This window comes from Oryza brachyantha, chromosome 6 (genome assembly GCF_000231095.2).
Source record: "Oryza brachyantha chromosome 6, ObraRS2, whole genome shotgun sequence".
Taxonomy (NCBI): domain Eukaryota; kingdom Viridiplantae; phylum Streptophyta; class Magnoliopsida; order Poales; family Poaceae; genus Oryza; species Oryza brachyantha.
The window spans coordinates 14,071,749-14,088,829 of record NC_023168.2 but is presented as its reverse complement, the minus strand read 5'-3'; the positions used below and the strand labels follow the sequence as shown (position 1 = coordinate 14,088,829).

The 17,081-nt window shown below is 41.4% G+C and overlaps 2 protein-coding genes and 1 long non-coding RNA gene across 3 annotated transcripts; 2 read left to right on the top strand and 1 right to left on the bottom strand.

Moving 5' to 3' along the window:
• Nucleotides 1-475: 475 nt before the first annotated feature.
• On the top strand, nt 476-4,956 carry LOC102707225 (O-fucosyltransferase 8). The gene is made up of 10 exons (XM_006656976.3): nt 476-1,234; nt 1,652-1,741; nt 1,856-1,961; nt 2,197-2,267; nt 2,354-2,442; nt 2,747-2,867; nt 3,328-3,471; nt 3,598-3,932; nt 4,072-4,312; nt 4,421-4,956. The coding sequence occupies exons 1-10, from the start codon at nt 971-973 to the stop codon at nt 4,763-4,765; spliced, it is 1,806 nt and encodes a 601-aa protein (XP_006657039.2). The 5' UTR covers nt 476-970; the 3' UTR covers nt 4,766-4,956.
• A 4,072-nt stretch (nt 4,957-9,028) lies between these two features.
• LOC102715311 (exopolygalacturonase-like) lies at nt 9,029-10,806 on the top strand. The gene is made up of 2 exons (XM_006656084.3): nt 9,029-9,591; nt 9,700-10,806. Exons 1-2 carry the CDS (start codon nt 9,088-9,090, stop codon nt 10,444-10,446), a joined length of 1,251 nt encoding a protein of 416 aa, XP_006656147.1. The 5' UTR covers nt 9,029-9,087; the 3' UTR covers nt 10,447-10,806.
• On the bottom strand, nt 10,742-13,533 carry LOC107304314. Its single transcript, XR_001550425.2, has 3 exons — nt 13,404-13,533; nt 12,433-12,563; nt 10,742-11,032 (listed from the first exon to the last, which is right to left on the bottom strand). It is a non-coding gene; the product is annotated as an uncharacterized LOC107304314 (long non-coding RNA).
• Nucleotides 13,534-17,081: the final 3,548 nt, after the last annotated feature.

Genomic DNA, 17,081 nt, shown 5'->3' with positions numbered 1-17,081 from the left:
CCGTGATTAGCGAATGTGGTGCTACAGTAAACCTTTACTAATCGTAGATTAATTAGGCTTAAAAAATTTGTCTAATGCATGTATTAGTTTTGTTATCAGTTTATATTTAATACTTCTAATTAAGTCTAAATATCCAATATGATAAGTGACTGAAAAAAAGTCTCTGGCTCTAAGTACGTTCCGCTAGTGTTTAGTACTAGTAGTGTTACCTATAATCTCAAAGGGAACTACACATGTACATATGGTGAGCTCAGGAAGAAATCGAGCCTGTATCTGTATGTACGCACTCTGCACCAACCACTACTAATAAGCGGCTACCCACTCCCATGCTTTTATCGTCATCAATCAATCATAATCCATCGGCTTCCCAACCGAAATGTCGTCTCTTTTTGCTTCCACAAAACGCCTCTTTTTTTCGCCGTCACCAACTCGCCATCCCCGCTACGCTACTGCTGCTACCTGACAATGCTGATCAGGCCATCGCCTCACGTTCTTTTATCATAAAAATATCCTCTCTTTTTGTAGTTTAATCGTCCATCTCCTCTTTGGTCTGGGAGGCAAGCACATTTGTTTAATCGTCGTCGTCGTCGTCTCGGACGTGGGTGAAGCTTCGATCGGAGATCAGGAATCATCGCCTGCTGCTGCTGCTGCGTTGTTTGACCTACCGTTTGATTACTCTGGCGCCAGCAGTACGGTGCTGGCCGGCCTGGCTGCCGTTGGATGATGGCCACGTTGTTGTCGATGAACTGGTCAAGATCGAGGAGGACGAAGATGAAATAGAGAAGAAGAAAAAAAAAAGTGCGAGGCGTAATCAGAAGCGAATCATTCAACAGCTAAGGTAAACACGAATGGGGGGGTTGTTGCCGTGTTGCGTGCGACCTTTTGGGTTGGTTGTCTTGTCCCCGATGACAAGCGAAGGTGAAAGAAAGATGGTTTCTTGATCGGGACGGGACGGGAGGGAGGCCGGACGATGGCGGCGGCGCCGGCGCAGATGGCGGCGGCGAGGGTCGGGGCGACCAACATCGGGAGGCTGCGCCATGGGAAGGCGGCGGCGTGGGCGTCGGCGTCGGCGGCGAGGGGTGGTGGCGGCGTGACGGCGTGGCACCTCAGGGTGTTCGCCGGCGTGGTCGGCGTGATGGGGTGCCTCCTGCTCGTCGCCTCGCTGATGATGTCGGCCGTCCACCAGGTGCAGTTCAGGAACGGCGCCATCTCCAGGGGCTTCAGGGGCCTTCAGGTACGGCGCCATTTCTGCTCCGATCAAAATCATGGCAAAATCTGGCTGATCATCATCTATTGAGCTTAAATTGCATTGCGCTTTTATCATGCTCTCTAGTCCTTGACTTGTTTTGATTCAGGTTTGCCTTTTTTTTATTGCCCCTATCAATCTTGGTTCATGATCTTGTTTTCAAAATCAAAACAAGAAAAGGTACTAATTTGGCATGAATCATGATCATGATCATTGGAGCCAAACATGGTTTCAATTGTCAATGCAATGGAAACTGAATGGAAGTCTGTCAAACACCCTGATCGATATCTATTTAGGACCACTAGCAGGCTAGCAGCATTATATGACAAGCTCACATATAGTAAATCTTATTGAAACTAAGATAAAAACATCTCCAATTAATTTGTTCATATTTTGTGAATGAAGGAGCTGAAGCAAAATTCAGTAAGGACGGAGGAGTCAGAGCAGATAATGCACCCAAGGCTGTTGGAAATGGCAACTTCAGTTATCATGAAGGTTCGATTCTGCCATCATAAACCATACCCAAACAGCTTCTACACTTGTAACTATTCTCCACATCATTTCTTTAGCGTTTACTCATTTTGAAAATTTCCCTAACTGCCAGTGCAGAACAAGTCTGACAGTGACAGTGTGCAATTTTCTCTATGGGAAGAGCCCTACAAACAAGCCCGGAAATGGAAGCCCTGTGCTGCAAAGCACAGCTTACCTGATGAAGGTCAAGCCTATTTATTCAAGCAGATACAATTAGTTATTAAGGGATAAAATTCTTAGCCACATTTATATTGACGCATGAAACCTCTGCAATTTGAATTCTTAACCATCAATATGCCTGCATCCTAAGATGTTTCTGAAGCATGAAAATGTGGTTCAGCATACCAATTTCGTATACTTATCTGAATTTTAAAACTACAACGTATTTCTGTCCCTGACACCGGATTGTTTCTTCACAGTGCCTGAGGAGAACAACAATGGGTTCATTCTGATCAGCGCAAATGGCGGTCTGAACCAACAGCGGGTGGCTGTATGGATCTTGTGCTGAAATGCTCATATAACCAGACACTACATTATTTTCATATTCAGTATAGCTGAATGAGTTTCATCTTCCAGGTGTGTAATGCCGTTGTCGTCGCAGCTCTGCTTAATGCTACACTAGTCCTTCCCAGATTTCTTTACAGCAGTGTGTGGAAGGACACAAGGTTAGGACTAATACTGATGCAATGCAACCTTTTTGCAACTGTAACTATTAGTATAACCTTAGTACTCGAAAAAAAAAGTATAAGATTAGTTCTAGCTTTTTTGTTTAATTTTTGTAACTAATCATCGTAGTTGCATTACAGAAAGACAAGCACACTGAACTGATTTTGTGGCTTTGCTGACATATAAGTAGCGATTATCAGCCGAACTGAAATCGATGAACTTTGATATTTGCCGTCTTTTATCAAGAAAGAGTTTTTGTGAAATTTTGTCTGATATGCTTGCCAAACCTTTCCTTTCGACCAGTCAGTTTGGTGACATCTATCAGGAAGACTACTTTGTGAACTACATGAAAAGTGATGTGCACATTGTGAAAGACTTGCCTCCCCATCTCCAGTCACTGGATCTTGAAGAAATCGGCAGCCAAGTTAGCATCTCAACTCTCATCCATTGTGTCCTAGGCTTATTTTGAGGATATTTTTCAAGATACTTTTTTAAGAATGTTAAAATAACTCGGTGTGGAACTTATAATACCCGATTCCTAGAAAATATATATCCATGATCATATTGAAGAGCATAATTTTTTCACTGATTCTTGAGAAATTTCTGTAAAATTCATGTCCTCTAAAAAAGGTCTTAGGCCACCTCCAATGAGTATCTATAAGCTATCTATAAGATATATTATATAATTTTTAATAGAAGAGAGATAAAAGTTATCTCTCAGTCTCTTGCATATATTTTAATGTCAAGTGAGAATGAATTGTAGGGTCATTTAAATTATGAGCTATTTACTAAGAGCTAGACCATTAAAAAATTGTTTTTTAGAACGTTACGCTATATCTCTATTGTTGGTGGCCTTAATGCGAAATCTCTCTGTTTCATGACAGATCACTGACATGGATATCTCGAAGGAGGCCATACCGACTGAATTCATCAAAATTGCACTCCCAATTCTCCAGCAGAATGGCGTTGTCCATTTCATGGGATTCGGCAACCGGCTCGGCTTCGACTCGGTGCCTGTTCATCTGCAGGTGAGGAGAGGTCACAGTTCATCTCCCTCGCCGGCTCGCCGCACTTGTCCGGATGAGCAATGGCGCAATGCACCATCTTCCATCCATCCTCTTGTCTCCTCATGGCGTCGCCATCGGTTCTTGCAGAGGCTGCGATGCAGGTGCAACTTCCACGCGCTCAAGTTCGTCCCGGAGATCCAGCAGGCGGGGTCTCTTCTGGTCCAGCGGCTGCGCAGAGCCGGCGCGATGCAGACGGAGATGGACAAGCAGCTGTTCGGGAGTAACATGGTCGACGACGCGGCCCTCGCCGCCGGAGTGGGCGCCGGCGAGCCGAGCAGGTACCTTGCGCTGCACATGAGGTTCGAGGAGGACATGGTGGCGTACTCGCTCTGCGAATTCGGCGGCGGCGACGCGGAGAGGAAGGAGCTGCAGGCGTACAGGGAGACCCACTTCCCGACGCTCGCCATGCGCCTCCGGAACACGTACGTCTCCGCCCTGCCCGCGTCTCGATCTCTTGCCAAGAACCCGGCCGGTCGCCGGTCACCGGGCGCCGCGTGGTTTGTTTGTGTGTCTGACACGGTGGTGCCGCCGCCGTTCGCGCGCGTTTGTCTGTGTGGGCAGGTCGGTGTCGCCGGAGGAGCAGCGCAGCCTGGGGCGGTGCCCGCTGACGCCCGAGGAAGCCGGGCTCGTGCTCGCCGCGCTCGGCTACGACCGTCGGACGTTCATCTACGTCGCCGGGTCCCAGATATACGGCGGCGCCGCGCGCCTCCGCCCCCTGACGCGGCTGTTCCCGAACCTGGTCACCAAGGAGGACGTCCTCTCCTCCGGCGAGCTAGCGCCATTCAAGAACTTCTCTTCCCGGGTAAAAGATCAAACATCTCTCCTCCAATCCTCTCTCCTGACAACTTGAATGCACACTGTGTTGACCTGACCCGCCCGCCAACGTCGTCGTCGTCGTCGCCTCATGCAGCTTGCGGCGCTGGACTTCATCGCGTGCGCATCGGCCGACGTATTCGCGGTGACGGACTCCGGCAGTCAGCTGTCGTCGCTGGTGTCGGGGTACCGCGTGTACCACGGCAGGGGGCGGTCGCCGACGCTGCACCCGAACAGGAAGCGGTACGCGCAGATCCTGGGCGAGGAGGAGGGCGGTGGCGGCAATGGTGTCCGCTGGGGCGGGTTCCAGAGGAGGGTGAGGAACATGGTGGAGGAGTACAAGCGGGTGAGCGCGCGGCCGAGGGGACGGAGCGTCTACCGGCAGCCGAGGACGCCCGGCTGCATGTGCAGGGCCGCCGGCGACGGCAGCGTCGACTTCTGATCATGGCGCCGCCGTACTCTTTATGTTCTTCGTCTCGAAATTCTTTTGTGCATAGCTCGCTAGCTTTTGGCGAATTTAAATTTGAATAGCTCTAGGATACACGCACGGTTAAGCGATGAAATTTTGATTTTTTTTTAGATTTGTAACAAACACATTTGAAAAGGTGCAATTCAAAATTATGTCTTTCAAAGCTTGTTCATACCTCTGATAGGATTTCCAAAAGGGTTCGATTGCTGGTCTGGCGAGGAACCTGAGACTGATCTTTCAGAATTTCTTGGAAAATTGTTCTAAAATTGTTTCTATTCTCTCTAATAGTTAATTGATTCGTTGTCCACTAAAATAAATAAATAGCATCACACTGTTCAGGCATTCAGGAAAAAAGAACATACATGTTCAATCATCTTCACAAAAATTCACCATGCACCTAATTACACGCTAGGTCTAATTCAAAAGGATTCAATTCTGCACTGGTGATATGCAAGAAAATCTGTACGAGCAAACATCTTCGTCTTCGTCTCGAACGACTTTGGCATACGGACTTAGTTTTGGAGCATGCGGGTAATTAATTTCCAACACATCTCTCGCACCACAGGGTTTACCATTGTGTTTTTAATTTGGATTATCTTTATTGGGTGCAAATGGATTGTTATTTGAAATGGTTTAGATTGGATTAGGTTATAGAGACAAATGAATTGATATGGATTGGATTTGGTTAGGTGATTTCATGTTTTAAATGGATTTAACCCGTGGAGAGCAAATGAATCCTTTAATTGGGTAGCTAATGGATAAGAGAATAGACATATGTGGGATCCACGTGTAGAAATTGATCAAAATTTGTATAAAGTTTCTCAAATACATAATAAATTATTTCACTAAATTTCAGTCAAATTTGATAAATTTTTATAGCGTGAACGTGAGTTTTAAAATTTTAGGTCCAAGTTTATACATATCAAATGGACATATCCATTTTGCCAGAGTGGGTTGATCCATTTCAACCAAATGGTTTGGTGTGGGTTGGACTAAAATTAAAATTGGATTGGTTTGGATTGAATCCTAATAAAGAATAATTGGTGTGGATTGGTTTGGTAGACTAATTAGTAAAGAGATGGGTTAGAGTAAATTTGGATTGGATTGAGATCCATTGGCAGGTTAATTAGAAACTAGAGATGGCAAAGATAACGAGACAAATTTCTTTCCAGCGGGAATCAAATGGCAGAGAAAATAGCCCCATCAGGTTTGGCGGGGACATCGATGGTTCTCCATTCCTGTCCCTGTTTCCCACATCCTTACCCTAATTACACACCTTCAATCTACTCGTCAAAGTCTAGCATGAGCAATTTTATTTTTATTGAAAAGTGCCTAATCTTAGTACATCTAGGTATAAAAAACATGGAGTATCGAATTTTACCTTAAAAATATGATATTTTTCGATACTTTCTCAAGAAAAGTAAAATTACTCCGATAGTATATATGGCTATGCTGTAACCATAGGTCCTCATCCACTGTGCTCTCCTACTAAGACTGCTTTCGGTAGGAGGATGGAGGTGAGTTAGTTATCCAGCGCGGAAAACATTTAGTACATGATAAATTAATTATTAATTATTAAAAATATAAAATAGATTGATATTATTTTTTAAATAACTTTTCTATAGAAAATTTTACAAAAAATAGCAGTTCGGGAAGTGTACGCGTGGAAAACGGGGACATAAGATAATTTATCGGTGCTTGCCGAACGCGGCTTAAAACCTATATTTTAATTGTTTAATTGTTTTTAGTATAAGATTATGTGATATAAAATGTATATGTTTATGGTTGTTTTCACGAGGACGGGTACCTGATGGGGGGGGGGGGGGAATTCCTCGCATGGGAACGAAGATGGGAAGAAAACATCCACCTTAATCATTGACGGAGACATGGGCGTAGAATTCTCCTCCGCGAGACAGGAATGAGGACCCATCCCCCGATGGGGAATTCCATGTTGATGTGCCAACCGAAAACCACTCCTACCGTTTAACAAAAAGTTGTAAAAAACCAACAATTTTTGGCTAATTTTATACAGGGGACTAGGTAAAATTGACTGGTTTGCTTTCAAAAAACTGGTCGCCCCCTCCCCCCAAAAAAAACCCACCGCAAAAGATTACTCTGTTTTTATTGAAAGTTATCGATAAGTTCTTAACATTAATTTCTAATCTCATGAGAAACTGATGGAGCGTTGAAATGTGAACTTTAGAACAGTTAGATTGACCTATTTCGCTCCATTTATTTGTACTAAAAATGTCAAGAAAAGTCAAACTTTGTGCTACTTCCATCGCACTTCCTGCATTTAAAATTTATTTTATAATATAGCACCTTGTTCTCCTATCTATCATCTCGATCACTTTTAATTTCTTTGTCTATTTTCTTATATCAACCAATATGACTTATTGAATTCCACCAACTTAATTTATATTTTAAAAAGGGCAGTAGTATATTTAGATTGATGATTAATCAAATTATAGGTAGATTACTCTCTAAGAACGATATCCATATATTTATATTTCAGAGTGCTTTTTTTTTTACAAAATGTTGGTTGAAGCTGTTGCAATCCTATTCTGTGAGCATTAAATGTTCAAAGTTTAGTCTTGAAGATTTTAAAACAAAATACGCTGTCCACTATAAAATATAACATTTTTATATTGGCTAGCAGAGACTAAGGAGTAATATTTCTTTTTTAAAGGGGAAATAGTCAGAGAGATTTCTACTGTAAAGCTATAGAAAAAACAGAACTGCCCTGCTTCCAAGTGTATAATCACTTTCTTTCACCGAGGAACAAGATGGTATATGCATGTAGGGATGTAGAAAAAAAAACCAAGTTTTGGTATGGCGTACCTAAGGTACTACATTTTTGAGTTTTTTTTACTATTTTTGAAAAAATATCTTGAGGTATTACATTTTTTAGTGTAAAAATTTAGTAATTTAAGATATAATATTTTTAAGGTATCAAAATTTTGCAGTAAAATTTTTGGTACCTCAAGATACTTTAAAAAAATAGTAATTACTATTTTTTACAATCATTGAGAAATACCTTAGGTATAGAAAAAAATTACTGCAAAATTCTAGTGAGCTTTTTTAACCTCATACTTTGCCCTGTAAAAATTTAGTACCTTTATATGCAATGTTCCTTAAGTTACTAAAATTCTACACTAATTTTTTGGTACCTCAAGTTCCTTCTCAACGATAATAAAAAAACTCAAGTTCCTTCACTATTCTTTAGAAGTAGAGTTTTTTCCATCTTGAGTAGGTACTACTCTTTTCTATGTAAAATTTGATATTTTTTAATACCTAAGATACCAAGAGGAGTACCAAATTTTACAAAAAAACAGTGGTACCTCTTGATACTTTCTCAACGATGGTAAAATTGCTCTCAGAAGTATCTTAAGGTATGTTACCTCTCAAGTTGCTAAGTGTTAAACCTGCAAAATATGGTATCTCGAGATACTTTTTCAAGAATGATAAAAAATTCGGTACATTAATGTATATTGTACCTCAAGTTATTAAATTTTTACGCTGAAAAATATGATGATTTAAAGTGTTTTTAATGATGATAAAAAAACTCGAGTAAAAAACATAAATTTTCACATTGAAAAATATGGTAACTCGAGATATTTTGAAAAAACTCTTGTTATATTGCTCAACATTTTACAGCAACGAAACAAAATACATTTTATATTTTAAAACGGAAGAAACGAGTAATAACCCGCCGTTCTCATTGTGAAACAAATGATCCTCCCAGACTCCAAATGCATAACCCATGATCTCGAGTGGTGCAACAACATGATCCAGATTAGAGGACAATTAGCTTAGCTCAACACAATTACCACTTACCTGCTTCCTTTATGAAAAAAAAATATCAGGCGATTATCAGTGTTCTAAAAGGTGCGTAGAATGAACACAGCCATATATACATGTCATATAAAACGCTGCGCAAGACCATGACATTTTGTGAATTGTTGCCCTGTTTGATAAATGTCCGATCAATAGACGCCCTAGAATTGTTGAAGGAAGGAAGGAAGCTAATTTAAATATGCTCCGCGACATCAGGGAAGACAATGGCCGTCAGATCGGCTCCAAGGGCATGCATGGACACAGGCCTGGCCACCGTCCAGACTTCCAGAGGTTGGCAGCAATGGCGCGAGGAATAGCAAACGATAAAATTGGCGCGTCCTAACATAGCACTTGGCCCCAACTATATATTCTCCTCCGCTTCCACCCTCTCAAATCATCCCACCAAGAAGAAGGAGAAGAAGAAGAAGAAGAAGGCACAGGTAGCCAAGAGAAGAAGAATGGCCATCCTCCGGGTCCTGTTCCTCATGGCGGTGGTGTGCGCGGCGGCGCACGCGGCCAAGGACGCGAAGGAGGACAAGAAGAAGGACAGCGACGCTCCGGCGGCGGCGCCGGAGGGGGCGGAGTCGGGCCCCGGCGGGTCGCTCGACATCAGCAAGCTCGGCGGCAGCGGCGACGGGAAGACGGACAGCACCAAGGCGTTCGACGAGGCGTGGGCGAAGGCGTGCGCCGGCACCGGCAAGCAGACGATCCTGGTCCCCAAGGGCGACTACGTGACGGGGCCCCTCAACTTCACCGGGCCCTGCAAGGGCGACGTCACCATCCAGCTCGACGGCAACCTGCTCGGCTCCACCGACCTGGCCAAGTTCAAGTCCAACTGGATCGAGATCCTCCGCGTCGACAACCTCGCCATCACCGGCAAGGGCAAGATCGACGGCCAGGGCCCCTCCGTCTGGAGCAAGAACTCCTGCGCCAAGAAATACGACTGCAAGATCCTCCCCAACGTACGGAACCACGCGTGCATTCGTTTGTCTGATCGATATATATATATGCATGCGTATGTATTTTGTTTTGTTTTGTTTTGTTTGATCGATGCATGCACGGTGATGCAGTCGCTGGTGCTGGACTTCGTGAACAACGGGCTCATCTCCGGGATCACTCTGCTGAACTCCAAGTTCTTCCACCTGAACCTGTACAAGTGCAAGAACGTGACGGTGAAGGACGTGACCGTCACCGCGCCGGGCGACAGCCCCAACACCGACGGCATCCACATGGGCGACTCGACCCAGATCAACATCATCGACACGACCATCGGCACCGGCGATGACTGCATCTCCATCGGCCCCGGCAGCGAGGGCATCAACATCACCGGCGTCACCTGCGGCCCCGGCCACGGCATCAGCGTCGGCAGCCTCGGCAGGTACAAGGACGAGAAGGACGTCACCGACGTCACCGTCAAGGACTGCACCCTCAAGAAGACCTCCAATGGCGTCCGCATCAAGTCCTACGAGGACGCCGCCTCCACCCTCACCGCCTCCAAGTTCACCTACGAGAACATCGAGATGGACGACGTCGCCAACCCCATCATCATCGACATGAAGTACTGCCCCAACAAGATCTGCACCGCCAACGGCAACTCCAAGGTCACCATCAAGGACATCACCTTCAAGAACATCACCGGCACCTCCTCCACCCCCGAGGCCGTCAGCCTCCTCTGCTCCGAGAAGCTCCCCTGCAGCGGCGTCACCATGAACGACGTCAAGGTCGAGTACAAGGGCACCAACAACAAGACCATGGCCGTCTGCAACAATGCCAAGGGCACTGCCACCGGCTGCCTCAAGGAGCTCGCCTGCTTCTGATTCACCATCGTATCCGGCCACCACTTTCTCCATTTTGATTTCTACATCTCCTTCTTCGAACAAAACACACAAGAGAGGGACACGTGTGTGCAGATTGGTCGCTGAGATAATCGCCGGTTAATAATCCCCCACCCCACATAAAATTGTACTCAAACACTAGAGCCTTCCCCTCTGCGCCTCCACATGCATGATTGTGAGGCTGCCTGAAAATTTTGTTGTTTACTATATAAATTTGTATGATGCAACCGTGTATCTTATGTGCATGGTTGGGATCGAGGTCTGTATTATTTGCATGACAACGATCGATTGGTTGAATTAATGTATCAAACAACAACGATTTGGTTGTTGTGTTACTTGTCTCTTGGCATTGCAGTGTATGATGATATTCTTGTTTAGCTGTCAGCAGACATATTTTTCCTAACCTTGTTTTGATATGCAAAACAAACTATAGTGATTAAAGATTTAAATTTCTACAGCAACTTAAAAATCAATCACAACGCAAATACATCTCATCAACTGCATGCAAACCAAGCCTTGAATTCTTTGTCTTGGTATTCCGTTCTTTACTCCGATCCTTTGAGAAGAACTGCACATAATCTGAAGCATATCAAATATTTGATCGGTTGTTCGAATCCATCCTTCATTTGTGTACAAACTTGTTTTACTCATTGGACAAAATTAACAGCTCAAATCATCTACATCAAATCAGACAGTCCACGTTTTATCTACCCTCCTTAATTCTCTTTACCAGCTTCTCAAATCATGCACACATTCCATCTATTTTCCTAACATCGAATTTAATGCATCAGATCCAATGATAAAATATAGACCTAAAATTCAATGGTATCATAAAAAGGCCAGAGGGAGTATTACAAGTTAGCAAAAATCTCTCACTATTACATATTTATTAATCTGAATGTATATATATTTTATAATTTAATTTATACCTAATCTATTTTTTTATTTGACCTGTTGTACTTTTCAGTTGCTAAAGGTTCATGTTGTACATGTCATGAAGTGAACTTTCTATAATTTCACCTAAGAAAGTTTATATACACAAGATAAACCCTTTCATATAATATTGTAGACTTGCTAAATGAAATATACAATTTACAAAGATGTAGGTCCTATAATTTGCACAAGCTAGATTTAGAACAATTGATGCCTTACCTCTTGGCTACTGAATCATGAAACATAATTTGTATCTATGTATATGTTGAAACATTAACATGGAAGATGATTTTACGTTCACAGTAGGCTCCTCAAACATTGATGCTCAGACAAGGCAAATAGTTTTTAGCACACGGATAGATGTCCACCCATGTGCTTGTATGCTATGTCATCAAAAAATATAAAAATTTAACAAGATAGACTAATATGAGTTATATCACTTTATAAATATGCAAGTTTAAATTTAACTTCTACAAGTTGTAACAAAAAAAACAAAACTTAAACTAAGTATACGCATATTCATAATTGTTTTTGTAATTTTTGCTATAACTTGTACAAGTTGAATTTAAACTTACATGTTTGTGGAGTGATATAACTCATATTTATCTATCTTGTCAAATTTTTTTATATTTTTAATGAATATTTAGATGACATGCAAGTAATGGGTGGACATCCACCCGTGTGCTAAAAAACTACTTCCGTCGCCTAGAGAGAAACAATTTTTAGCACACGTGTGCTTGTATAAATAGTCATAAAAAATATAAAAAAATTTGTCAAGATAGATTAATATGAGTTATATCACTTCACAAGCATGCAAGTTTAAATTTAACTTCTACAAGTTGTAACAAAAAATAAACAAAAATGAAACTAACTATACGTATATTCTTAATTGTTTTTTGTTATTTTTGCTACAAATTGTATAAGTTGAATTTAAACTTGTATGTTTGTGGAGTGATATAACTCATATTTATCTATCTTATTAATTTTTTTCATATTTATAATGACTATTTAGATAACTCATATTTAGATATCTACCTGTATGCTGAAAAAACTGCTTCCGCCTGGACTTTCTCACCGCCTGCTACCTCTCTGCGGCAGCCACCTGGACAACGTTTGCACTAGCAGGCCCTTGGACTGCAGACGCTCGGACTAACAGATCCTTGGCTCTAAAATTATTCCAATGATTAAAATCATGAAAAATCAATACGTAAATGCTTATATTATGGCACAAAATTTTAATTCTTGAAATGCTTATGATTTGGGATAGAGGACTTGATTTCTCAAGTGTGTAAGACAATTCACTTTGAATTTAGTTTATTCAAGCAGAGCATGGGATGTTTCATAATTTTCCAAGGCAACTTTGGACAAACATTGTAATAGAACCGGTCATATCAGCTGTAAATTGGGTGCAGTTAGTTCATAAGCACGCGACACAATCAACGCAAGTAGCACTCAATGTGCCCGTCCGATTTTGCCAGAACGCATGTGTTTCCCTGCCTTCGCATGATGGAAAATTGAAACTTTCACTTGAAAATCATGAAAGTTTTATCTCAAATACAACAAAACTTTCAATTCAAACCAGAATTTTTCATCTGAGAATCACAACTTTCAATTCAAAAACAAAAAAGAAAATCATCTCAAGATCTGAAACTTTGATATGAAAATCACAAAACATTCAATTCAAACTGGAAACTTTCATCTCAAGATCACTAATGTTCCAACTCAAAATTCTGAAACTTTCATCCCAAACTCTCGAAACATTCAAGTCAAAATCTAAACCTTTCATCTCAAAATCACAAAACTTTCATTCCACAATATGAAAGTTCCATTTAAACACTCAAACCTAAATTATGAATCAACGTTCTGCAACTTATAAAAATTTCAAATTAACCTTAGCATGATCCAAGAGGAGGAGGAAGGTACGTTGATGTCTTCCAAAAGAGAAGGAAGAAATGCTTGACACTTTAACGTGCGAGGAGGAAGAGGGGAAAAGACGGGTGTCTTACTAGGGAGAGGGAAGAAAGATCCATATTCACCTGACACCTCGCCGGAGAGAGAGAGGAGGAAGAGAGGACAACGATGGTGTCACCGGCCGAGAACTCGCAGGGGTCTAAGCCAGGAGGAAGAAGATAAGAGGCGACTATGTCGTTTGCCTTTGGTCTAAAAATGGAAGAATAGGAAACGACATGGATATATAAAGTTTTAAGTTCACACATTTTTTTTTATCTCGAGATACCGGTACCTCGTGGTACCAAATCGTTTTTATCATTCGATCTAATAACACACATCCTACTCAGTTAGATCAACGGTGAGAAATAATTTGGTATTTCGAGGTACCAGTACCTCGAGACACTTTTTGTTGGACCGGAGCAAATCTCACAACTCCAAAGTTTTAGGTATATCTGGATGTTAGAAGTCCATGTGGTAGGCGCACTCTGCATAAGAGCAAGTTTAATATTATAGCCAACTGTTGGCTATAACATATGCCACATCATCTAGAGCATATAATAGGTTGCTATTGACAGAATAAACAAGATACATATTTTACTTATAAATTTTCAAACATACTGCTCTATTCACATATTCTGACCTATCACGCGTATTAGTGGTGGGTCTTTTTTTTTAAGCTCATATGTAGCTAGCTATTATTTAATAGCTCACTCCTATGTGAGCATACTTATGACTAGCATACTCATTGTTATTATATTTGCTCTAAGCCATTTCATTTCCAAAAAAAAAATCTACTGTCATCTTTATAATAGTCACTTTTTTTAATAGAGTGATTTTATGGTCCTAAAGGAGGTATCATCTTATTGATCTATTGATGCCTTATTTAATTAATTGTGAAGATACAAATGGTACCAAATTTCACACTTAGAAATACGAAATCTGATTTACCTCCTCAATTTATGTACATGAAACATATCTGTTAGGGCATTCAACCAACTCTATTTGAGTGGTCTCAAGTGACACATAAACTAAGATTACTTATTCAGAAATAATTTTCCACAGTGGTACTGGTATCCAGTAATGCCTTTTAAGTTTTTGTATGAGGATATCATCCCATAATATTTAACGGTCCAATTTACATATAAGTTTAATATTTTATAGATAACACCTTAGAACCCAAAAATTAATATCAATTTGTGCCTTAAATCAACTGAAACCAACAATCTCTCAGTACTCACCTCCACTTCCGTCCTTTTCTCTCACTTCTTCACCCTCCTTCGTTGCTGACGACATCTCTCCACTCTTTGTCCAGTGGATCTCCCTTCTCAGGCTAGCGAGCTTCTTTGACACAGAAAAAAGAATGGGGAAAAGACGCTATATGTGGCCTTAGATCCCCTCTCTTCACTCGACGGCGGGTGTCGGCTCCCTGCTCTCAACCAGACCAGGAGCTCCATCCTAGCCACTGAGTAGCTCTAGCTGCTTTGATAGAGATTGCGCTCTAGAATGACTTTCTTAGGGCAAGTGAGCAACTAAGTGTGGAGACCTTGTCAACAATGACCATGCTAGTAGCAGCTCAGGGCGACAACAATTATGGCGGAAAAGCACCACCCACAACTGCCTTGGATCTAGTCATCTCCACCTCGACCATCGCCCTCCCCGCTCTTCGGATTTTGCTGGATTTGGTGGAGGGTACTGCACAGCCATCGAATATGCGCCTTTAGGCTATTGTTTTTGTATCATCGTGTAGAACTAACAAGGCCCCCGTGCTTTGCACAAGGCACGTGTGATCTGGAGAAACCATTCTTTCCATACCCATCCCTCTTAAACAGAAACAAAAACTGTATGCGTGGCCAAATTGAGACCACTCATCATATAGGTACACTGTGAATGACCTAGGGATTGAACTTGGTATCATTAAAACTAATTTTTAAAAAATTACACTTATAATTGTGTGGTGATCAGTAAAACATATTTCCCGCCACACTGACGGCCCATTCCCAGCTGTGAAGCGCCCCAGAAGAGGCCTCCGGCCGGGAGACCCATTTCTACGTGCACGTTGCGAGATACCTGCAGCGAAGCATGCCCTGCCACAGGCCTTCTCCTTTCAAGGCCGTCGCCGATCGAAATTGGTTAGGGCCTAGTTTCTAAAAAGATTTCTGAAAAACATCACATCAAATTTTTAGACACCTAAATAAAACATTAAATATATATGAACAATAAAACTAATTATACAGTTATACGGGAAATCATTGGACGAATCTTCTGAGCCTAATTTATACGTGACTAGCCATAAGTGCTACAATAACCTACATGTGCTAACGATGGATTAATTAGACTCAAAAGATTCGTCTCGCAGTTTCTTGACGAAATCTATAATTTATTTTATAATTAAACTACATTTAATACTTTAAATATATGTCCGTATATCCGATGTAATGTTTTTATAAAAATATTTTGCAAACCGAACATGTCCTAACTTTCATGCAATTTGGAGACTGTTGGTCAGCAGCCAACCATGCATGTCTGCAGGCCGTTGGCTGCTAGCTTCAATTCGACGTACTGCTGCAGCCAGGCAGCTGCAGCTTGATCAAGCTCCTCGTCATGCGCGCAAAAAGGAATGCAATGCCAACTATATACGGCCTACACGCTAGAGCATTTTTTTTTGTAGCCAGTCGATCTGCACTGCAGATCAGGTGCAGCCACTGCATGCTGCATGAAGCTGTGTAAGATAAAAAAAAGATGCTATGAATCCGTGACAGTTTTGGGATGGTTCGAACTAATTAACCATGCATGCTCTCGTATACGCGAAGTACTGGGGTTTGTCCCTGCGTGGCTTGTGATCTTTCTCCTGGAGGAATCGCAATGCCTGCCGGCCGGCCCAGCTCCATTCCCAATTCCCTAGCTTGCCTCTGTTTCGTTCGTCAGGCTACTTGGTTTTTAGCTCTTCGTTTTCCTTTTTTTTTTTTTCTTTTTTCACTGGAAATGCTGATCCTGCTGAGGATTGGATGTTGGGTTGGTAGAAGCTAATAAGCTGAGCATTTGGCTTGCGAATTGGTATTGTTGCCTCGTGGAGAAAACCAAGAGAGATGGACTAGGCACTCCTATGTTCTATGTATTTTACCTGTATGCATGTTGTATGATAAAAGAACTCCAAAGGGGAAACATGTAAAACATACCATTTTAACTATTAATAAATTCAAACAATTAGATTGATACACGAAAGTTTAATAGTTATATTTAGGATGCAACTTATTTTCTTACTATGAAATACCTATAAATATTTAGATATCTATTACACTAATAAAGGAATAGAAAAAAAATCTACTATGTTCATTCCCACAGCCTATAAATCCTCACATTAAGTGCAGAAAAAGAGAAATAAGAGTCCAACTGGAAATACAAATTCATATTCTGAAATTCATAGTAAAAATAAAAAAAAATTAGAAGAAGAGTTCATATACAGCATGTTATACTATAATTAGTTTTTAAAAATATAATTAAATAAGAAATTCCTTTATAATACAAATCTAAAGTAACATAAACAATTATACTATAATTTGGTCTAAAATATAATATGTGCCCATGGAAAATATGAAGTATCAAGAGTCCATAAAGTTCCAAATATCTGAAATTTGAAACAACCAGTGTTGACGCTGAAAATAACAATCAACGGTCACACACGTAGACCTGGGAATCAATCTTAGACCATTCCAGTGCAGGACCTAATTCTTAGA